Source organism: Trichosurus vulpecula, chromosome 2 (genome assembly GCF_011100635.1).
Source record: "Trichosurus vulpecula isolate mTriVul1 chromosome 2, mTriVul1.pri, whole genome shotgun sequence".
NCBI lineage: Eukaryota > Metazoa > Chordata > Mammalia > Diprotodontia > Phalangeridae > Trichosurus > Trichosurus vulpecula.
The window spans coordinates 134,063,204-134,088,388 of record NC_050574.1 but is presented as its reverse complement, the minus strand read 5'-3'; the positions used below and the strand labels follow the sequence as shown (position 1 = coordinate 134,088,388).

The window sequence follows — 25,185 nt, the reverse complement described above, 5'->3', positions numbered from 1 at the left end:
ACAGTCAAGAGGTAATGGCCTGGGATACAGTAGAAAACCTCAGTGTCTTCCATGTCTGACCAGCTCCACAGCAAGAATACACATATATACCTGTGACTTAGGCCCCTTGGGCCCCAGCTTTTGGTCCTGATTCCAGAACTATAGCTAGGAACTTTTGAACTTGCAGTAAGATAGTAATAGTGTCATCAGCTGGGAGTAAAGTAGACAAAGATCTTGAACACCAGCAGAGAAGAGAAGGAGCTTGCCCTTGTGGAGTATTTGGTAACTTCTGATCCAATCCAAGAAGCAACTGTTAAGTATGCACTATATACCAGGCACTTGGAATTCAATGACAAAGCAGCCCCTTCTCTGAGGAAGCTCACATTCTCCCCAGGTATGCTAATATGTAAACACACAATCAGATGGCATATGAACATTCCAGGCATGGATGATAGCCTGTCGTTACTGTTGTCTGGTCGTTCCATTTGGTGTTTTCTTGGCAAACACACTGGAATGGTTTGCCATTCCCTACTCTAGCTCATTTTACAGATGAGAAAACTGAGGCAAACAGGGTTAAGTGACTTGCCTAGGGTCATACAGTTGGTAAGCATCTGAGACTGGATTTGAATTCAGGAAGATGAGTCTTCTCAACTCCCGGCCCAGTGCTCTATCCTCTGAGCCATCTAGCTACTCAGAACAGCCTGTACAAAGGCAGAAAAGACAGGAAATTGGATACCACATTGAGGGAACAACAGACAGGCCAATTTGGCTACAATATGGAGCAGGGTGTCTTACTCAAATAGAAGTGGGACCACTAAACTGCACATAAGGCCCCTATGTTGACTTAGAAAACCACACAAAACTTCTATGTTCTGCTTTTTAAAAAAAATTTATTTTGTTAACTATTTCCCAACACATTTTATTCTGGTTTGGGAAGCACAGTAGGGTGTTCTGATGAAGAGTATATAAGGGAAGTTTTATGAAATAAGCCTGGAAAGGTAGAGTCTAGCCTAGGTGCTTACATTGTAAACTAGAGACAATAGGTAGAGAGCTACGGAAGCCTCCTAATGAGGCAGCTATAGTGAATAGAGCCTGAGCCTGAAGTCAGGAAGATCTGAGTTCAAATCTAGCCTCAGATACTTTCTAGCCATGTGGCCCTGGGCAAGTCACTTGTTTTCAGTTTTCTCAATTATAAAATGTGGATAATTTTAGCACCTATCCCCCAGGGTTGTTGTAAGGATCACATGAGAGAATATTTGTAAAATACTTGGCACAGCGCCTGGCACATAGTAGGCACTTTTTGAACGATTATTCCCTCCTTCCCTTCCTCCTTATTGGGGGAATGACCCAGTCAGATTTGTGATTTAGGAAGAATATTTTGGCAGCATAGACAGATGAGAGAGAGGAGAGCCTGGTAGGCTGGAGTCCAGCAAGGACGCTGTAATGTTAGTCCACTCAAGGTGATAAATTTTTAATTTAGGGTGATGGGCAGTGAGTGTAAAGGAAGTGACAGATGGAAGAGAGTCTGAGGAGGTAGGAAAGAGGAGACCTGGAAATGACTGGGTCTGGCAGATGAAGGGAAGTGAAGAGGGCAGGATGACTTCAGCCTGGGTAACTGGGAGGATGGTAGTGTCTTCCAGAGAGACGGGGAATTTGGAAGAGGGCTGGGGGTGGAGAATGATCCTTGTTCTAGACCCATTCCGTTTGGATGCTTGTGGGAAGGCTATCCAGTGGGCTAGACCCGACTACCTCTGATAACCAGGAAGAGAGAGAATGCCCGGAGTCTGAAGTCATCTGCACAGAGATAACACACAGAAACTGATTCTGCCACTGAGGAAATAGACCTTGCAGCCTTGTCTAGAGAGGAAATTAGGCTTCAATGAGCTCTTGATCAGCTCATACTGTCTCGTCTAGATCCTCACTTTTCTTCCTAAGTTCTTGTGTCTGACTCACGACCCTACTTGGGGTTTTCTTGGCAAAGATACTGGAGTGATTTGCCATTTCCCTCTCCAGCTCATTTTACAGATGAGGAAACTGAGGCAAACAAGGTTCCTGCCTTGTCCAAGGTCATCCAGCTATTAAGCGTCTGAGGTCTGATTTGAGTCAGGTCTTCCTGACTCCAGGCCTATTGCTCTATCCAGTGCGCCACCTAGTGGCCCTTTCTAAGTACATACTCACAGAGCAAGGCCAATTTCATTAAGCCTTTAGTTTTAGTCCTGAAACCCCTCTCCTGCTCATTATTATTCCCCAGCTCAGAAACCAAACCTATAACGTCTTTCAAGGCCTTGGGATATATTCTTTTTGGGCCTGGTAAGTTGAACTTCCTGAACCCTCTTGGCATTCTTTTTCCATCTTCTCGCTTATTTTGGGTTTTAATTTCTTGTTATGCATTTTCTTTTATATTTTCCAGTCTGAAGATCTATCCCTGCTTTTTCTTGATCACCTGTTATTATCTACCTTTCATCCTGAGCAGTGGTTCTATTTTTTCTCAATCTTCCTCTTCCTAGCATAACCAAAATTTCTCATTATTCACTTTCTTTAGCATTCATTGCAAGTCTTAACTTATTCTGGGCTTTAGATAGCCCGACAGCATTTTTACTGGACTTTTTTATAATTCAATTTTAGTTGTTTATCCTTATTTATATGTATTTTTTTAAAAAAAATGTAAGTTAATTGTTGGATAAGAGACGTTCCTGTCCGCATCAGTCATTCTTCTTCCTAATGATAATAATTTGCATTTGTGAAATCAGAGTTGAATCCTTGAGAACTTTCCATCCTTCTTGAATCTCAACTACTATTTCTCTGAAATTTTTATAATCTGCTCTCTCAAAATTTAGGGTATGTCCGACTATTGCCTGATTTTCCCTCCTTATCTGTTATGAATTCCATTTTCCCTTTTATCAGATTTGTTATCTATCTATCTATCTATCTATCTATCTATGTATCCTATCTAATTCTATCTATCTATTCATGTATCTATCTATCCTATCTAATTCTATCTATATCTATCCATCTGTGTATCTATGTATCTATCTATCTATATCTATCCATGTATCTATCTATGCATCTATCTATCTATCTATCTATCTATGTATCCTATCTAATTCTATCTATCTATTCATGTATCTATCTATCCTATCTAATTCTATCTATATCTATCCATCTGTGTATCTATGTATCTATATCTATCCATGTATCTATCTATGCATCAATCTGTCTATCCATCCATGTATCTATCTATGCATTCATCTATCTATCCATCCATGTATCTATCTATGCATTCATCTGTCTATCTATCTATCCATCCATGTATCTATCTATGCATCCATCTATCTATCTATCCATCCATGTATCTATCTATGCATCCATCTATCTATCTATCTATCTATCTATCTATCTATCTATCTATCCATCCATCCATCTATCCATCCATCCATCCATCCATCCATCCATCCATCTATCCATCCATCCATCTATCCATCTATCTATCCATCTTCATAGACCCTAGGTTAAGAGCTCTTGCTCTATTCTATGTTTCCAGGCAGATCACATGTTAATCACCCTCAGATATGCTATACTCCAGCTGATCTGCTTGATAATAAATGCTGATTGATTTGATTGATTGATTTCCTGTCTCCAAGTCATCGAAGAAGATGGCACAGTGGATAGAGTGCTTGGCCTGGAGTCAGGAAGAGTCATCTTCCTGAGTTCAAATCTGGCCTCAGACAATTACTAGTTGTGTGACCCCAGGTAAGTCACTTCACACTTTTTTGCCTCAGTTCTTCATCCATAAAACGAGCTGGAGAAGGAAATGGCAAACCACTCTGGTATCTTTGCCAAGAAAACCCCAAATGGGGTTGGACATGACTAAAATAATTGAACAGCAACTTTATTCATGTAACATATGTGCTTGCTTCAATCTTTGTTGTCAAATAAGGTAAAGTCTCTGCTCTGTTCCTAGTTTCCTTGGTATTTCTACTTGTCTACATATTTTTCATTTGTTCTATGAACAAATGTTCTATGTTCTAGTTTTCAAAGGAGATAACTGACTTTTACTGATTGAATATTAAACAAATTTTACAATGAAAATTAAGCATAAACATTAGAATAGTTACAACAAATAATATCACTTTATATATTCGTCTGAGCTTTAAAAATCCAAGCAAGTAACACACTTCAATCAAAGTTCTGTTTTTAAACTTGATATTACTTCAAATAGAAGTTTACAAATTTCTGCATAGACTTCACAGTTGTCCTTCTTGTCGTATGATACTCAATTTTGTTAATTTACACAAATCTACTTTGCCATTTATTACACTTTAGGCTTTTGGGTTGTTTCCATCTTTTTCCCCCTTGCTATTACAGATGTCTTAAATGAAAACATCCCTGTGTAAATAGGTTGTCTTTTCTTTTAAGTCATTTCCTTGGAATTTAATCCCATAGTTAATACTTAAATTAATTTGATAGAGAACCTGAATGGCAGAGTGGATAGAGGGCCATCTTTGGTGTCAAGAAAAATCAGGTTCAAATATTGCTTCTGATGTCTGCTAGCTGAGAATGCTATCAATATATTCTGGTATTACCTTACCTGGAAGACTTCGACGGCTTATATATTCATGAAAAGTCAAGAGTATAGCTGGAGAGGAGATTGACACTTACTTTGTCCTCTGACCTAAGCTTTTATACTTGCGCAGGTTCATTTGCATAGTAGAATGAAAGCATATCCCAAATACAAGAAGGGGTCAGACCCTAAAAGCTCTCTCGGATTGGTTTCTGTGATTAAGCTCTATAGAAATGAACACGGATAAATAGGACCTTCAGTTGGAAATTAGGCAAGTGAGTTACCTTGACTTTCTTCCTGTAAGCTACACCAAAGAGTCTTTATTGGAGATTCCATTTTTAGTGCTCAGTAAATAAAGTTAAAAAAGACCAGAATCGATTACAACAGAACTAGTTAGTTGGTGGTGTCACTAGCTCTGGCATTGTGTTTCAAAGTGCTCGGCTTTGGGTAAAGAATCTCTTGGAGAGGAAAGCCTGTTTTACAAGAGTAGACACACTACTCATTATGGGGGTGGGGGGAATCTAGAAGGAGTCCCCCCCCAAAATAAGGTGATTTTACTCCCAAGTCTGATAACTTCATATCTTAGGAGTTCTGATTTCTGAAAAAGCTCTCATTGGAAGAGTTTAAAAACTGTATTAATGGGGCAATGGAGGAGCCTCCTCTTCCTTTCGGGAAGGGATAGAAAACCTGATAGGGACTCTATGTGGAGCTAAAACTGGAAGGAACTCTACAACTACATTTACAATGCTTGTACTGGCAGAAAACTTCAGGCTACCCCAGGACCGGGGAGCATAATGAGCAGCACCCACACAATACCAGTAGAGAGAAATGCCTGAAAGAGACTGTGTGTTCAGCAGAGACCGTGCATTGGGAAGGGAATAAGTATTTATTAAATGCTACTATGTGCCAGGCACTGTCCTATGCACTTTATAAATATTATCTCATTTGATCATCACAAGAGTCCTGTGAGGTAAAGCATTATTACCTACTTCATTTTACAGTTGAAGAAACTGAGGCAGAGATTAAATGACTTGCCCAGCGTCACATAACTAGTAAATATCTGAAGGTGGATTTGAACTCAGATCTTCCTGACTCCAGGCCCAGCACTCCATCCACTGCGCCACCTAGCTGCTTCTGAATGACACATATAACCAGTGGGGAGCAAGCCTGATAGAAGCTATGTGACGAAATCATGGGAAGACATTGGTGTCTTTGCAGTAACTGATGAAGGATACTGCCTGCGTGTTCTGTGTGTCCCTCTGCAAATAAGCCCTGGTTATGTGTGTTCTCTATGTGTATGCCATGCCCCATGTGTTCCCACTCCAAACGTGTTCCTTATCTACGTCTTTCCAAGTCTATGTTGCAAATCTATGCCTAGCTATACATGTTTCCTTCATGAGTATACATTTATATACATTTATGGTCTGTTTATGTCTTCTGTTCCCATTTAATGATATGTGTATTTGTGGGAGAGTTTGTCACAAGTTTACAAGAGAATTGCTTGATTACAACTTCTTTTCTTTGAACTAATGACATCTTCTAGTTGACTAGTAAAGGGAAATACATTGGTGGAGGCTCACCAACTATGGTTTTGAAGGGTTGCAGACTCATAGAATATCTTCAATCTTGTTTTGGGGATCTAAGTGCAAGTTAGGAGGTGCCCCAAGGTGCTACATCTATAAATTCATGAAATCAAGCTCTTATCTGGCACAATTTTCTATGGACATTTTCTTTTTAGACAACTTGGTAATACAGTAGATTATTGTTGTTCAGTCTTTTCTTCAGTCCTGTCTGACTCTCTGTGATGCCATTTGGAGTTTTCTTGGCAAAGATGCTGGAGTGGTTTGCTATTTTCTTCTCCAGCTCATTTTAGAGATGAGGAAACCAGCAAACCTGTTAAGTGACTTGCCCAGGATCACACAGCTAGTATATTCCTGAGGCCAGATTTGAACTCAGGAAGATGAGCCTTCCTGACTCCAGGCCTGAAACTCTATCTACTGGGCCACCTAGCTGCCCCAGAACAGTGGATAGGGCACCAGATCTAGATTTAAGGAAGACCTAGATGATGCAGTGGATAGAGCAATTTTTTTTTGGCCAAGAATATCCCAAATGGGGTCATGAAGAGTTGGACATGACTGAAACGACTGAACAATGAGTTCTACAGCTGCCTCAGACACTAACCAGCTGCTTGATCCTGGACAAGTCACTTAACCTTTGTCATTCTGTTTTCTCATCTGCAAAATGGGGTTAAGAATAGAAACTAACTTTCAGGGCTTGTTGCGGGGACAGAAGGAAACAATATTTGTAAAGTGCTTTGCAGACTTTAAAGCTCTATGTAAATGCTGGTGATTACTTATCTTAGTTTTATTGTTTGGGGGAGGGGACACAAAAGTTTAAAACATCCATATTTGAATAAATTATTATGGCCTCTGATAATTTCTTCTATTGTTACAGTAGTAATGAATTTATCTTCCTGCCATAGTTAAAGTAAATATTCTGTTGCATTTCTTCTAGTTTTCATATGATTAAATATTATTTAGTTCAATCCATTTGGAATTTTTATAGGGAGGAGTGCCATGGCCAACCCATCGGTTTTAGCATGGCCTTCCAATGGGCTAACAGGGGATAGCACTGATCATTAATCTAGTACTGGTCCGAAATGGGAAGCTAAAGCTGGTAAGAGCCAAGTCTAGGGGGCAGGGTCCTAGGAAGGACAGATGCTATTTTGGGGTTGTATTAGGAGGGCAGAGTTTATAATCTCAAAGAGGATCATATATATGTCTGAAAGGTTCGGAACTGCTGGATATAAGAAACTCTCAAAGTAGGAGGCAGAAGAATCAAAGCATATATTTAGGCTCCACAGTAACCAAGCCATGAACCAGCATCCCCATTTTGATATATTGATCAAAAGCTTCCAGGCCCAATAAGTACGCCTTACAAGCGTAACCAGGAGGCTACAGAGAAGCATGATGGTGTAAAGCAAAATCATGCTTCCCCCTCTATGGTAAAAAGATTACCCACTGGCTTCAAGTCCTTGTTCAGCTTCCTCCCGTAGGTCAGCTCTGCTACTGGCAGCTCCTGCTTCAGCTTCGGCTGTGGCTGTAGCTGTAGCAGCCTCTGGCTCCAACGGAAGCTGTTTTTAACCATCCGGCTTCTGCGGGGGGGGGGGGGGGGGGGGAGGGGGGGAGGATGTAAGGTACGCCAGGGAAAGCACAGGTTCTTTCAAGGTGAAGGGGTTGACCGGGAAAGCACAGGTTCTTTCGATCAGCTTAAGCAAGGGAAGCAAGGTGAAGGGGCTAAAAGCATTCAGTTCAGGGGAAAAAGCCAAACTAGTCAAGGGCACTTGTTGACTAAGTGCTAAGGAGCCCATTTTTGGTTACCAACACAGGGGTGGACAGAACAGTGTGAAAATAAAGGAGGCAGGCTTGAGGTTTGAAATTAGAAGATACAATTAGCTAGAACAGGGAATGTTTATGAAATGAAGGAGTTGTACAGTTGATTGTTGTCTTGAAGAGGACCAAAATGACATCACTGTGCCAGAGTCAAGTTTCAATGTGCCTGACTGTGGCTGATCAGACCAATACGAGCTTGGAATGCTCTACCACAGGCTGGGCACAAATAGTCTACATGAACATTTGGGGTGGATTCTCTAGATTTGCGCATCCTGTGTTTCCTTTGAGCTATTTCAATTCTGCTTTGCTCATAGAGCACGGCCCCTTCTCTGATGTGGGCACACTGTGCTGAGCGGTCCTGTGCCAGTATCTCCCATGTCACACAATCAATTCCAAAGTTCTTAAGAGAGACCTTGAGAGCATCCTTGTATCACTTCTTCTGACCACCATGTGAGTGCTGGCAGTCAGTAAGTCACTGTTACTATTAATAAGCACTAGGGGTAGCCCCGTGCTTTAGCTATACTTCTTTATGAAGTGTTGTTTCAGGGAATCCCCAAAGGATAAGCATTTGGTGCTGTTGTCATCTAAGCAGATTGAAAAGCAGGTAATTTGTATAACTGTTTTACAGTGGGTTTGAGCTCATTCTCTATTGTGGTTGAAGTAAATACTGGAGCACATTTATGATGCTTTGGGAAAGGGAGGAAGGATACTGTAGTGGAAAGACCATTGGATTTTTAGCCAAAAGAATAGGATTAAAGACTTAGCTGCGATTCTGACTAATTCCATCGCTATAGGCAAATTTCATGCTTTTCTAAAGCCTTAGTTTCCCAATTTGTAAATAGGCATAATAATATATATGTGTATATGTATATGTGTATGTATGTGTATGTGTATGTATAGCTACCTGTCCCATAGGATTGTTGTGTCAAAAGTACCTTGTAAACCATAAAGCTGTATGTACACATATATGTACATATACATGTATATATGTACTTACATATATACGTACTCTTACCATTTAGTTATATTTATAAAAGTGTGACTGAAGGCTTATTTGAAATGTCATCTTTGCTGTTAGAATGTAAGGTCCTTGAGGACGGGGACTATTTCACTTTATATGCTTAGAGCTTACCATAGTGTGTGGTATATATTGTTGTTGTTCAGTCGTGTCCAACTCTCTGTGACCCCATTTGGGGTTTTCTTGGCAAAGATACTGGAGCGATTTGTAATTTCCTTCTACAGCTCATTTTACAGGTGAGGAAACTGAGGGAAACAGGGTGAAGCTACTTGCCCAGGGTCACACAACTAGTAATTGTCTGAGGCCAGATTTGGACTCAGGAAGATGAGTCATCCTGACTCCAGGCCTGGCACTCTATCCACTGCTCCACGTAGCTGCCCTTGTCTGGTATATAGTAGGAACTTAATAAATGCTTATTGCTTCATCAATCAATTATGATATAGAGAGGTAATCCCGAATTTTCAAGGACTATATCTGTATAATAAAGCTTTGGTAGGTTCTGCCAAGCTATAAAGGCTTTGGGTGTAATCCTAGAGATAGACTTCTAGTGACTGAGACTGTCCTTGCTAAGAATGGAGCAACTCATCATGAGCAGATTCATCTGTAGGTGACAAATACTTTGGCCATAGAGAGCATGGAACAGTTTGATGTTGAATAGTATCTTTTTTAGCCATCTTGTTGGGTACCTTTCATATTGCAAATTACTAAGGAATGGAAGCTTCTTGAGGGCAGGGACTGTTTTGTTTTTGTCTTTGCATCCTCTGCATTTAGCACAGTGCATACAGTGAGCATTTAATAAATGCTCATTGAATTGAACAAAATCCTTAATATACCATTACTCCCCCAGGTAATTTATTCAAGTTAATTCTCAGACCTTTTTGGAATTCAAATACTTCTTCTAGGATGTATTAAGTTTATATTTTAAAATTCTCTCATTAGATTTTTATGGTTCATAATATCACTATTACATATCAGAAGATTCAATGCTACAGTCACAGTTGCTACTTTCATTATAATTTAATACAACTGATGTGTTTTTTAACATATAGATCTTAGTATACTTTCTTTATATTGTTACTGACTTCCCTGGGAAGGTTTTGATTGAATAATTGAAAGTAACAGCATTTAGCTGTTAAGAACCACAATGAGATGCTATTGTGTTTAAGGTACTATACAACTCTGAAGTTCTATGATGATTAAAAAATTCTGAGACACATAATTTCTGAGTAATTTAATCACTTTCTTAATAAGGCCAGCACATTTATTAATAAAAGAACGGTCATTTGCTGTCTCTCTTAGACCAAAGACCCCAAATGGTGGTAGGCTCGCAGTTTATACGCTCTTTGAAGAGTAGGTGTTCTGAGGGATGCCAATCAACTCAGATTGGTTAACACAATGGGATGTGGACTATATTGCAATTAAGGTCTCAGGGTATGTGACTCGGGTCATTCAAATCTTGGTCAAAGGGACTTATCCATTTCCGTATCACCTGTCTGACAAAAGGGAGAATCAAAATTTCCCAGACCTGTCTGAGCAAACACAATGAGTAGGAACGTACCCATTAGCCTAAAATTAGAACTTCTTTTACTGTCTGATTAGATCTTGGCCTGGATAAATCCTTAAGAGAGATTTCCCACACTGAGTGGTTTCTGGATGAAGAAGTAGAAAAGGGAAAAATCCTCAGTCTTGATTCAATAATTAGTTATTAAATAGAAGAGAGATCTACTCATGTCTCATAGTTCTTATAGTTTTATTTTTTTCTTACAAGTCACATAAACGAACATTGTAGACGTTTCCTCACTGTCATACTCTTCCTTTAAAACCAGCTTGTCAGAGTCTTCCCATTTTTCCCCACATGCCAGGTAATGTTCTGGATATAAGAATGATTTGAATTCTATCTTTTCACTGCCTACAACAATGTTTAGCCAGAACAAGATATTCTTGTCTCCGTCTGCAATCTTGTCTGGAAAATCACCATCCTATGAGAAAGAAGAAAGGAAAACATCCCACATGTTATAATGTTGGGCCATGGACAGCCTAAATAGGAAGACAGCCTAAATACATGTATTTACATTATATAGACTATTGTTGAGGCTCAGGGGCACCCCAAAATGTTGAGGTGTGTGGTATACGTGTGGCAAGGTTGTCCTGAAAGAATTTGGTCAGGCTGCCTCCAGATCAAGTAAAGGTGTTTATTCTGGGTAACACAACATACCAAGCAAGCTCCTCTGCCCCTTAAGGGAGATGCAGGTTAAGGGAGTCCTCAGTTTAAAGGGGTGCAGCTCCTTAAGGGAGACAGCTGCTCCTTAAGAAGGACAGTCCCTCAAGGGAGATAGCCAATTTAGGGAAATGGCTCCTTAAAGGAGACACCCACTAGTCAGGAGAAGCTAGGGATTCTTATAGAGGAAAACCTGCTGTGAGCAGAGAGGTGAAGCAATCAGGGACATGTAGGCAAGGGGCGGGGTTAGTTCTGAGTTTTGTTCATATCTAGGCACATCAGTACGATGTGAACCTGGTCGAGTCACTTAATCCTATTTGTCTCAGTTTCCTCATCTGTAAAATGAGATGGAGAAGGAAATGGCAAACTACCCCAGTATCTTTACCAAGAAAATCCCAAATGGGGTCACAAAGAGTCAGACACGACTGAAAAACCACTGGTACTTGAGATACTTTATGACATTTTTTTTCCCTTTGGTACTTCTACCTTGCTAATTATGTTTTGTTTAGGCTATTATTTAAATGACTTCACTGAGAATTAATTTAAAAGCAAGATTCATTCCTGAAAAGGCCAGCAATGATGCTTTTACTCTTTCTTCAGAATGATATGGCAATTCATTTTATAGGTTATAATCCACGATGGATGTGCCAACTAATTGTCATGATAAGCCAGGTTTTGATATTGGTGCCCACCCCCTGAGCAAAAGGCGAATGTCATTCACTGACTTGGCAAATGTAGGTGATCTTCCATTATTATAATTCTTTGTTTATTTCTCTTCATCCTCTGGACATTGGTTTTAGACTCAGGAACTGGGAGTTATTTCTAATGCCTTCCTTGAAATGAAAGTAAGAACTCAAGAGTCTTAATCTTACCTTAAATTGAATTTCTCTATCACTTTTGCAGGTCAGAAGATAACTCTTGTTTTCACCCCTCACAGAGATGGCTACTAAGGGTGTTGAGCCTTCGCAACCATAATACTGCAGCATAAATTGAGTCCAGGGTGCATTGTCTGAGATTAAATATTTATGAATTAGAATTATTTTGAGTAGAAAGGTTTCCCCCCCTTCAGATTTGAACGTTTAACACTAGTTACTAAGTCCTTCTGGCAGACCCTTCTTCTTACATTTTGTGTCTTTATAGTTGAGGTACACTAGAAGAATGTATTTATCTTGCCGTAGCTACTTCACACTTCTTAATATGTCACTAACTATGCATGCAAAAAATTCTAGAGTCTGTTCAAGGTGCTTGCTAACCTTAAAAACCTAATTTGGTTCTTCGCTTCAGAAGTCAGACCTCTTAGGTGACACTTGTGTTAAAACACAATTTGAAGTACATAAGTACAGTCAGAGTACCTATCATGCTCTTTGTGAATCAGAATCTGTAGAGTGGCAAGTTCAGTAAGTTGACTATTTTTTGAGACATTTTCAGGCTATAGCTGAAGACAAAAACTATCTGAAATAATTTTGGGTTTCTCTTTGGCTTTATTTAGAAATTTCACTAGAAAATTCTGTATCAGCAGCCATATTTCTGGGGACCCAAAGGGAATGAAGGGCCTTGTTGGAAGCCACAGGTAAGATCTTGACATAGTGAATTTTGTTTTATGTCTTCTCTAGAAAGAGACTGATCTTCAGACAAGACCTAATATATCAAAAATAATAAAGTTGTAAAAGAAAATATAGACCCCTCCAAAAAACCTCAAGAAAATAAGTTCAAAAAAATTGCTTTGATCTATATTCAGATACCATCAGTTCTTTCTTTGGGGATGGATAGCATCCTTCATCATAAGTCCTCCAGAGTTGTCTTGGATAATTGTATTGCTGAGAAAAGCAAAGTCATTCCCAACAGATCATCCCACAATATTGCTTTTACTGTATACAATGTTCTCCTTGTTCTATTCATTTCGCTCTGCATCCATTCATGTCTTTCCAGGTTTCCTGAGAGCATCTAATTCATCATTTTTTTTACTTTATACAACTTTATTGATATCCATTTAAAACCCACAAAAGCCAATCAAAACACAGTCCTTAAGGCAGTGTTATAAAAATACAGTTTTGCCAACCAATTACTCTTAGGTAACAACTTTTTCATTAGGGGGAGTACAGGGTGTTCCTAAAGTCTGGACACATAGGCAAAAATGCATATTTTCAAGAAATGAAATGAATAAAATTTTCAAGGACATTTTATTTAATTGGAATATTAACAAATAATATCTTCAATATGATTTCCATCATTTGTGATGCAAAGGTACATTGAGTACACCTTCTCCTTTAGCATACCCCAGAAAAAGATGTCAAGGGGGCTAAGGTCTGTCAATATTCCAAATATTTCAAATATTTCAAAATATTTCAAAATATGCATTTTTGCCTATGTGTCCAGACTTTAGGGACACCCTGTACAGTGGTAGAAATTCTTGCTATAAGGTTCTGAAGCTCATGAAAAATAATTCAGTTCCTAAGCCCAGACTGTTGTACGAGTGGTCTACAACTGGATACTAGCTCATCATTTCTTAGAGGACAAGAGTATTCCATCACAATCATATACCACAACTTCTTAATGTGAATTATTACAGTAGCTTCCTAATTAGTCTCCTTGCTCCATCCTTTATATAGTTGCTGAAGTGATTTTCCTAAAAGCCCAGGTCTGATCATAATTATTAGTATAGCAGTACATATATGTTATTAATAAATAAATATATATGTAGGGGTATGCAATTTAAAAAAAAATTTGGAAACTACTGGTATAGATTAATGTGGTGATAATACTACTGTATTTTGTTGGTCTGACTATACATAGAATACAGTGTTTAATTCTTGGCAAAGCATTTAAATTTTTTTATTATAATAATATTAGAAGAGTAAACCAACATGCTAACACTTGCATTAATTAAGGCATTGTAGTATCAATGAAATAGATAATCTTTACTTCAAGGTTATGTGATTTCATTTGGTCTGCGTATTCCTTCCATGAATGTTGATTCCTCACTAGGTGGTCTTCCTTAGTTGCTGTGGCTGGAAAAACTCCTTTTTTGTTGGTGACCAACTTTCTGGTGATTGGATTTCTCCTAGGCCATGACTACTAAATACCAGGGTCCTTTGACATCTGAGCCAGGGATGGGCATACATTTTAGGAACTTTTTTCAAACAAGAATGCATCTAAAGGACTGATGACCAGCATGGAAAGGGGTCTGGACACCAGGTCATCTAAAGAATGGCTGAACAAACTAGGCATGTTTAACCTTAGGAAGAGATGATTAAGCAGGGATGGGGATGGAGATGATAATCGTCTTTAAGTAGCTGAACAGTTGTGATATATAAGAAAGATTGATCTTATTCTGCTTGGGGAGAATGAGAAGGAATGGGTAGAAGGTACAGAGAGATCAATTTTAATTCAATATGAGGAAGATGAGCATGCCAGTCATAAAAATGCCTTTCTAAATAAAAAAAGCTTCACAAGTACAAGAAGGGGAATGTATGGTTAGATATTAGTTTCTCAGAAAAATATTGGGTTTAAGTGAATTGAAACCTCGATATGATTCAACAATATGATGTGGCAGTCAAAAACCCAAATATAATCACAAGTTGAATCAAGAGAGGCAAAGATTCTAGATAAAAAGATTTATCCATATTCTCTTGGTACTTTGCCTTGATTGGACCACATCTGGAATATTGTGTTCAGTTCTGGGCACCAGAGTAAGAATGTTGATAAAACTAGCTGTGTGACCCTGGGCAAGTCACTTAACCCCAACTGCCTAAAAAAAGAACACTGATAAGATGATGAGAGTACTCAGAAGGGATCAACTAGGACAGCTAAGGGTCTTGGGTCATGAGGATTGAAGAAATTGGGAACATTTAACTCAGAGGAGAAGACTCAGGGAGGGCATGCTTGCTAAGTTCAAGTATTTGAAGGGTCGTCACTTGGAAGGGCAATTTGACTTTCTACGCTTGGCCCCACTGAGTAGAACCAGGAGCAATGGATTTGCAGAGTTGCAAAAGAGATAAATTTAGGCTTGATCTCAGGAGCAACTCCCTCACAAGTAAGGCTATTCTAAATGGAATGGGCTGCCCAGGAGATGGCAGTCTCCTTGGAGGTTTTCAAGCAAAGAATGGATGTGACCACCTTTTGGGTATTTGATAATGATTCCTTTCAAATATGGGTTGGACTAAGTGGCTGCTGTGATCTCTCCTGACTAAAAATTCTGTAAGTCTCTAATTGGAGTTATTTGAAAATGTAGAGGGCTGTCTTATGAAGCAGTGAATTCCTCATCACTGGATGTGTTCAAATAGAGTTTTGGACAATCATCAGTAAGGAATGTTAATAGAAGGGCTTCCTGGATTAGGTAGGAGGGTGGTGGGAGGTTAACTAAATAAACATTTGGGGCTCTTCCAATTTGAGGATTCTTTGATTATAAGAGTATAATTATTACAAGTTGCTTTGTAAAATAAACTGAGACCCATAGCAACAGTACTTTCTTGATTGGGTCATGCTGCATGTACTCTACACAGGGAAGAAGAGAGATGTATAAGAGCTTTGGATCCTCAAATGAAGTCCCCAGGAGTATGCTCAATAATCAGATCCTCCAAGGACAAATGCATATCTAAGTGGAGTTTGGTATGAATGGCGTTAAATCAGACCTATTCCTGTATGTTTCACTTAAGGCTCGGGTCTGGCAGGGCTTTGGGACTTAAATGACAAAACAGAGTTTGAAGAACAAAGACCTTGGGAGGCAAGGTGATGAAACACAGAAAGATCCCTAAGCGAGTCATCAGGACAATTGGGTTGTTTTTTTTTATATCAATTTATTTTTTTATTTTTATTTTACAACATTAAGTTCCACAAGTTTTTGGGTTCCAAATTATTTCTCCTCCCTCTCCTTCCCCCTCCCTCCCCAAGATGGCATGTAATCCAATGTAGGTTCTACATATACCTACATATACATTGAACTTATTTACATAATAGTCCCAATTGGGTTGTTAATGACCGTTCTGCTATTTACTGGTCATTTGACCTTTGGCAAGTAACTTAACTTCTCTAAGACTTATAACTTTACTATCTGAATACAGATTGAAGCATACTTTAAAAAAAAAGCTTTATTTTTCTTGAGCTTTTTTTGTCTGTGTTTTCTTTCACAACATGACTATTATGGGTATGTTTTGCATGATTACACATGTATAACCTATATTGAATTGCTTGCCTTTGCAATGAAGTAGAGGGGGGGAGGGAGGAAGGGAGAGAATGTGGAACTCAAACTTTTAAAAATGAATGTTAAAAATTGTTTTTACATGTAATTGGAGAAAAATAAAATAGTAAATAAATTTTAAAAAGACATATAACCTTGCATTTCTTCTAGGAAAGTCATTTTTGTATTTGTAAAATGCCAGTTTGGATTAACTTCCTTTAAGATCTAATTTTCTTGATTTCTACAAAATGAAAACCATACCTTCAATCTCACCATCAGACATCTCCTCAAATATGGCCGTTTCTTCCTTTTTATTGAAGAAGAGAACTTTTTGTTTTGAGTTCTTTAACATGATACAAATGGGCACTCCAGCTCTTTTGAATAGTGCTCCACCTGTTTTAAATACACAACATAGAAATGGGAGTTTTTCACATCTACTAGTAGACCTTAGGCTTAGCTTTTTCATAGTGATTGATGACAGCTTCTAGTCACAAAAGAATGGATCACAAAATTGCTTAATTCTTTGAACTCCTTGCACAAGAGAACCACAGATATCGAAAAAGATGGATCCTTTGAGGAATTCACGTGACAACTCTCCATAATACCAAAGAGAGAAGGGGCCACTTTTTACCATCTTGAAGACAGGAATTATTTTTCATTTTTGTCTTTATGCTCTCAGTGCTTAGCACAGTATCTTGCGCTTGGTAGGCTCTTTGTAAATGACTGTTGAATTGAAAGCTTGCTACTTTAAGAAAAAAGCAGCTAAAAAATTGGAGAAACCAACCATACTCAAGAGCCTGTAGGAACTCAAGGAGGCACAAAGTTTGGACAGTGGAGAGAGAATCCCTCCCTTTTTTTTAGAGGGATTTATTGGCTCCCACAATGCCTTCCCTTTGAGATTACCTGCTATTTAACCTATATATTTCTAGGGTTCACAGAGGCAATTAGGTGGCACCATGGATAGAGTGCTGGGCCTGGAGTCACAAAGACTAGAGTTCAAATCTTGAAGCCGACCAGCAGCTTCAGGTGCTCCGTGGAGAAATGACATGAGTCAGGCAGAGTCTGAATCAGAACTCAACTTTATTCAAGCAAGCAACAGACTTTTATACTGTTTCTTAACCATTACCTAATGCTTCTGAACCATTACCTAATGCATTGCTTTGCTACTTTACAGGGACTGCTTTGATACTTTACTGGGACATCCTGCCACGTGTCTCACATAGCCCAGCAGCTTAGATACACCATGCTCACTACATTGCAACATTCCTGATCATTCCCATGCAGATACCCATCCTTGAAACATTTCTGTTCTTTCCCATGCAGATCACAGCTGCGAGGGTGGTTCCAGACCCACGACCTCTTATCTTGTACGGTCTTGCCTTGCACAGGCCTAGGAGGCTTACCAAGATATAGTTGGATCTCCACATGCCATTCTGCACGTCCTTAAGGGTAGCTAGAATAGGCTCTGGCTTAAAGGAAAACCTGCCATTTACCTCTCTCACCACGGACCATCTCAGAGCTAGCCCACCTACAAAGTCTGGCCTCAGATACTTCCCAGCTGTGTGACCCTAGGCTAGTCACCTCTATTTTGTCTCTGTTTTTCATCTATAAAATAGGGCTAATAATAGCACCTACCTCCCAGGGTTGTTATGAGGATCAAATGAGATAGTAATTATAAAGTCTCCCCCATTATAACGTGAGCTCCTTGAGAACAGGGACTGTCTTTTGCCTTTCTTGGTATCCCAGGGTTTAGGACAGTGTTTGGCACAGAGCTGTCGTTCAATCGTTTCAATTGTATGCAACTCTTCATGACCCCATTTGAGATTTTCTTGGCAAAGATACTGGAGTGGTTTGCCATTTCCTTCTCTCACTTGTCCTGACGACTCGCTTAGGGATCTTTCTGTTTCATCACCTTGCCTCCTAAGGTCTTTGATCTTCAAACTCTATTTTGTCGCTTAAGTCCTAAAGCCCTGCTAGACCCAAGCCTTAAATGAAAGATACAGAAATAGGTCTGATTTAATGCCATTCATCCCAAACTCCACTTAGATAGCCATTTGTCTTTGGAGGCTTTGATTATTGAACATACTCCTGGGGACTTCATTTGAGAATCCAAAGCTCTTACACATCTCTCTTCTTCCCTGTGTAAAGTTAGGCAGAGTTGTTGTTCAGTTGTTTCAGTTGTGTCTACTTTTCATGACCCCATTTGAGATTTTCTTGGCAGAGATACCGGAGTGGTTTGCCATTTCCTTCCTGTGGCAAACAGGGTTAAGTGACTTGCCCAGGGTCACACAGCTAGTAAGTGGCTGAGGCTGGATTTGAACTCAGGTCTTGTTGACTCTGGGCCCAGAGCTCTATCTACTTAGCCACAAATAGTAGGCACTTGATAAATACTTGCTGACTGACTGACTAAAGAATCAAAACACAGCAAAGGATATCTCTTATTTTATGGGGCATATTCCTGAGCACAGTACTGGTGAAGGTGAAATCAGAAAAATGTGTGGATGGTCAGGTTCCTTCTGTCTACATATTCCTTCCTGTGTCAATGCCATGGCCCCAAAGACAATTATCATATGCCTGACTGTTTTTCTGGACATTCCAAAGAGCCTGTGATTTCTTACTTGGATTAGCAGCACATAGTCAATGTAAAAAGGATGGATTTTGAGAATTGGAGAATTTCCCGAGCAACAAAGAACACTTGGCCACAATCTCCTCTCTTTCACCCTGTGAAACACCATCATTTTCATACAGTGGGAGTTACACTGAGTCCATATGGCCCGCATCCCTTTCATGGAAGGAATCCAGCCTCTCAAACCAGATCTGTTCCATGGGGAGCCAATTTTTCTCAAAGCTAAGCAAATTGACAAGGGCATATGGATATGCACTAACAAGCAACTCCTCTCCCTCTCCAGTGTAGAGCCGATATTTAGAGAAATCAAGTCCTACTTTTTTTCAGCTTAAGGAGAAAAAGTTCAATCCTGAATTAAAAGAAATACATTTTCATTTCCCCTCACCTTCTTCTTGTGTTCCTTCACTGTTTTGTCTCCCTATCTGACCCCATTTCTTACAACTTCTGTAGTTATGTACAATTTCTTTTAGGGAAATTTGTCCAGAGAACCAAACGTATCCCAACAAATGAGACACTAGGGTCTGCCATCTTGGGAAACAAGATGAGATTTTTAAAATCAAGGTTTTGTAAATTATAATTTTCAGATTTCTTGTAGGTGAACGGGAATGTTTATGAGATAATGGCTTCACTCTTTAGATGACTTAGTGGAGGGGTAGAGGAAGGTGGGAATGAAAAGCTTTCTATACAGTCTTCAGTGGTAGTGGTTTCTCTGCTGCAATGATAAGACTGTCTTTTTACTTGCTAACACTTCCAAATATAGGCATCCTTCAATTTTACAGCAGTTTATTGAAGAGAATTCTAAACCACAGAGCTCATGTTACGCTATCCATTTGCTAAAGAACAGCACATCTCGAATTTTTTAGAATTGTAGGGGGTCTATTAAGAATATAGACCTATTTAGTTAGATGTTGCTGTCACTAGAAATTGCTAGATCCTTCCTCTGTTGTGTGTGTGTGTGTGTGTGTGTGTCTCTAGGGGCCCAAATTTTTTCAAGCAGACTACGTCTCCGATATTATAATAGAAGTTGATGGGGAAAAATGAGATTCACTTAATAGAATAATTATAATAGCTCACTTAATATTACATATAACGTACTATCTTGCAATATAGTACAATATACAATGTACTACCTTATAAAGAACAGTGGCTAGAATGCTCGGCATGGAGTCAGGAAGACCTAAGTTCAAATCTGAACTCAGACATTTACTAGCTGTGTGATCCTGTGCAAGTCAATTAACTTTTGTTTGCCTCAGTTTCCTCAAATGGGGATAATAATAGCTCCAACCTCCCAGGGTTGTTGTGAGGATCAAATGAAAAAATATTTGTAAAGCATTTAGTACCTGGCACATAGGTGCGTCCTCCCTGTTTTATACCATACTATGGTTTATAAAGCATTTTCCTCATGACGGCCCTGTTAGATAGGCAGTGCAATTATAAAGAATAACTATAATAACCCATTAAAAAAAGAGCTGTGGGTAGATTCTGAAGAATTCTTTTGTTTAGATTTAAAACAGATGTAAGGGGCTACTTAACTTAATTTTGTTAGGCAAACTTGAACTTGAAAAATATCAACATGGGCATTTTCATATATATAGAAGAGAAGTATTTTACATGAAAGCACAAATCTCTATGATGTATAGCTTACATTAAAAATGTGTGTGTATGTGCATGCATACATATACATACATATATAATACACATATATGTATGTATGTGTATATATCATGTTATCATGTTAGTTTCAAAGCTGCCCTGTTTTTATGGCTCTCCTGTTCTCTTCTGTGTATTAAGAAAAGTCTCACTATGATCAACCTTTCTTTCTTCCTTCCTTCTTTCCTTTCCCCTCATTCATCACTATTGGTACTCCTAAATCTCTCTATCCCCTCCCCCTACCTTAACAAAACAAAATCAAAATAATACTTAGAACAAAGGACTCAGACAGAACAAATTTACACGCTGGCTATGTCCAAAAATACCTGTGGTTACTTACCGCTTAGGCAGCATGCATCCTCTCTAAGTTCTGACTCCATAAAGTAGGCAAAATCGAGATTAAATTTACAATCCACTTCTGGGGCACAGGCCACTTCTTGACAGTCATCTACAGCTGCCATCTTTATACCTGATGAAAATGTAAACCATACTATTGAAAGATAAGCAGAGTTCTTTTGACACTTTATATTATCTCCCAGCTATTTTCCCAACTCTTTATTTCTTTGAACAATTTTTTTCTGTTAGCATTTTATTTTCTTTCTGGTTATAGCACTCTATAATTTAGGAATATTTCTTATTCTCTGAGTTATGTTGTAAACTTTGTGAGGGCAGGATTACCTTGTTTTTCTTCTGGTATTCCAAGTACTCAGTACTGTGCTTTTGCACATAGAATGTAGGTAGTTAATTTATGTATTTTCAAAATTGAAGTCAGTACTTCACTTAGCAACCTAGATATTTAATATGCACTTGTTGAATGCTGTAATCTATTGATTATTTAATTTCTTGGTAATCTGATGGGTTTCTCCTAATAATGTGAACACTTTTGTTACATCCTTAAAAGTAAAGCTCATCATGTCTGAGATAGGTGAATATTTGTGTCATCCCTCATAGAAGCTTATAAATTCTTTTAGGGAAGAACCAGATCATGTATCTCATTCATATTTTGAATGCTTGACTTTCAGGCTTTAGCACTGTGCTTTGCACGTACCATGCATTTGGTAGATATCTGTTAAATGAACAAACGAATGAATCAAAAACAATGATGCGAATGCATTTCCATCAATGTGGAAATGATATCATAATTTTTCCTGTTTTATTGGGGCAAAGAAGGTAGTAAACAGGAAGTACTGGGTATCTGAAGAGGGTGAATCAGATTCCATGAATGAAGAAGAAGAAAACAAAAACAAAGGTGAGATCAGAGGCACCAATCACAAATTTCAAAAATTTCACAATTATTATACAAACTCAAAATTGGAAGGGACTTCAGATCCAATCTGTGCCTAAATAAGTATAGACAGAAGTATTGTATATAAAAATAGGCATCTCTAAGGAAAATTTTAGTTCTTACCAGGAGGGGAAACAGGAGGGGGCCAGAGGCTTTACACTCTACTATCTCAGAAAGAGGAGGTACTGGATAGAATTATATCTATCTGTTCTCTTAAATATTATTAGTCTGGGGGAAGTAATTTTAAGATTCAAGCTAAATTCTTGATCTCTGTTAATTAATGGGGAAAGTCACCCTCCAAAGCTTTATGCCCTTCCCACCAAATACCAGTTCTACAATGAACATGCATAACAAATAGCAAAATTTATCCAAGTTGATAACAAAAGAAAAATCAGAGAAAAAAATATATGAAAATATATATCAGACAATATAATTTGAAAGACTTCTCCCATTGAGAGTAGGATATTTCAGTTCAACCAAGAGAGAGAATCCTAGATTCTACCCAGAGGGAAAATTCCCTGAAGTCTCTAGAATAGCAAGCTGGGAATAAAGACATGATAGAGACTGCTAGCTCTTCTCTTGTAATCTTCTCAGAATCTATCTCTCCCTTCAGTGACCTGGAGAGAGTTTGGAATGGCTATCTTCTCTCTTAAAACTGGAAGCCAGACAAGCCCACTAGGAGTCCTACAAGCCAGGGTTTCTCTTCTCTCTTGCTCTTACCAACTTTGTTCTGCCCCTTGTGTTGGTGTGGGGCATTGATTTCCACAAATAGGGAGAGGGTCCCATGCCAATGGGTTTGAGGGCTTACAGAAGAATTCATACTACAAAATCCCAGACAAATGGTTGTCCAGCCTCTGCTTGAATGCTTCTAAGTGATGAAGAGTGCATTTCTTTCCAAGGCAGCCCTTCCCCCTCCAATTCTCAGGAAGATCATTTTTAAATTAAATCAAAGTCTGCCTTTCCACAACTTCTTCCCTAGTTCTTCCTAGTTCTAACCTCTAGGGAAAAGCTAAACAAATCTACAATAGTTTGCCTTAGGTAGAGTTCTTAAAACAGCTCATATGTTTCTTCACAACAGCCCTATTACCTTCAACTGATTCTCATATGGCATGATTTCCAGTCTCTTTACCATTCTAGTCATTGTCCTTTGAATGTTGTCCCTGCTTGTCAAAGTGCTTATTAAATGTGGTGCCCATGACTAGACACAATAGTCCAGATGTAGTCTAACTAGCACTGAATACAATGGCACTCTGATTTCCCTCCTTCTGGATGCTGTACTTGTCTTAATGTAGCTTAAGATGGCAGTGGGTTTTTGGTCCTTTTGGGCTTCCATGTCTGAAGGCTGAATCATGTTGAATCTGCAATCCACCAAAACCTCTAGGTCTTTTTCTTATAAACAATTAACCGCAGGCTATTTATCTTTCCAATATGTGCATTTATCTTTTTATCTTTCCATTTGTGTGCAGATAAATAGCAACTATGGTCAGAAGTCCTTCATATCCTTCATGCTTGTAAAGCATCCCTTGAACCTTGTTAGCCTGCCCATTGTGGCAGCCCATCTTGACCTGCCCTCTCCTATCTTACACCACTGTGCTTGCTTCATCTCTATCAAGTTCAATAAGAAGGTTTTTTAAAAATCTGAACTTAACAAACAACAAATAAAGTGGGAATGTCTTTATACAAAATAGGACAGAAAAAGATGATTGCAAATGAAACAATAGGAGATATATATGTATATACATACATACAGATGTATATGTGTACACACATATATGTATATATAGACACACATACTTGCTTTATATATAATAAGCATTTGATAAGTTCAACCTGGAGTTTTCAGTGTTTATTTGTGCTTCTTTCTGGTCTTCCTTCTGTCTTCTCTTTAAAGAAGATGCCTCAATAACCCTCTTTTTTCTATTTCTTTTGCTATTCCTTTTTTCCATCTTTTGCCCTCTATACTTCCCCCCCTCCTTGGAAAAAAAGCAAGAAAAACAAAGCCCTTGGAACAAATATGAATAGCCAAGTAAACCAAGTCCAACATTGGCTGAGTCTGAAAACATATGTCTTATCCTGCATCTTGAGTCCATCACCTCTTGGTCAAGAGGTCTATAGTAAGCTTCACATCAGTCTTCTAGCATCTCAGTTGGACATTGGTCAAAGTCCCAAAGCCTTTCAAAGTTTTTTTTCCTTCATAACCTTGTTGTTATTGTATACCTTATTCTTCCAGTACTACTTCCACTCGGTATCAGTTCATTCAGATCTTCCCGAGATTCTCTGGAAATATTTCTTTCATCATTTCTTATGGCAAAATTACATTCATATGCCATAATTTGTTCAGCTATTAATAGATAGGCATTCCCTTAGTTTCTAGTTTTTTGCTACTACAAAAAGAGCTGCTATAAATAATTTTGTACATATGGGTCTTTTGTCTTTCTGAACGAGGTCAAAGAATATGTGTACTTTGGTGACTTTGGGGACATAATTTCAAATAGATTTTCAGAACAGCTGGACCAACAATGCATTTCTGTAGCCTGTCCAGCAACTGTCATTTTCCTTTTTTGTCATCTTTGCAAATCTGATAGATGTGAGGTAGAACCTCAGAGTTTGTAAACTTGGAATTTCTCTAATTAGTAGTGACTTGGAAGCTCAGTTAAAAGCTTCCTGTCCTGTATCACATCTCCTCAGCTCTACGTTCTCTATGCTTTCCTTAGTAACTAATTGGACCAATCAATTCACATTAATATACTAATGAGAGCTCAGGAGTTCTTCCCTTTCAGGCCATATGTATATTTTAAATTATAGCCTTCTGTGGACAAAACTCCCTTCATTTGTTGTCTAAAAAGAGAAGTGACTCTGATGGTGGAGATTTCAAGTCAGAGAGAGGTATTATACACGTCAATAGCAGGGCTATTTATTGGTATACCTGACTTTGCAGTATTAAGCTTAAATCAGATTACTTAAACAATTCTAAAGCATCATAGCTTCCTCTACCTAGGGCTGGCTATGTATGTAACTGTACTTTTATATCTATGTAAATCAAAAGAATCTCACAGGTGGAAGGGATGTTAGAGGCTACTTTGTCCAATCCACACCTTAAGAAGGTTACCTTCTACAATGTCTCTAACAGATGATCATCTGGTTGATCAACCTCTTCTGATGAAGATCGCTTTCAGTGATGACCATTGAAAATTACTTGAGGATTGGAGTAGCTAGGTGGTGCAGTGAGTAGAGCACCAGCCCTGGAATCAGGATGGACCTGAGTTCAAATCCGGACTCA

At 38.7% G+C, this 25,185-nt stretch overlaps 1 protein-coding gene across 1 annotated transcript; it reads right to left on the bottom strand.

Annotated features, from left to right (window-relative positions):
• Window positions 1-10,692: 10,692 nt before the first annotated feature.
• LOC118836756 (interleukin-18-like) lies at window positions 10,693-21,081 on the bottom strand. The gene is made up of 4 exons (XM_036743948.1): window positions 20,961-21,081; window positions 16,606-16,737; window positions 12,041-12,177; window positions 10,693-10,929 (listed from the first exon to the last, which is right to left on the bottom strand). Exons 1-4 carry the CDS (start codon window positions 21,079-21,081, stop codon window positions 10,693-10,695), a joined length of 627 nt encoding a protein of 208 aa, XP_036599843.1.
• Window positions 21,082-25,185: the final 4,104 nt, after the last annotated feature.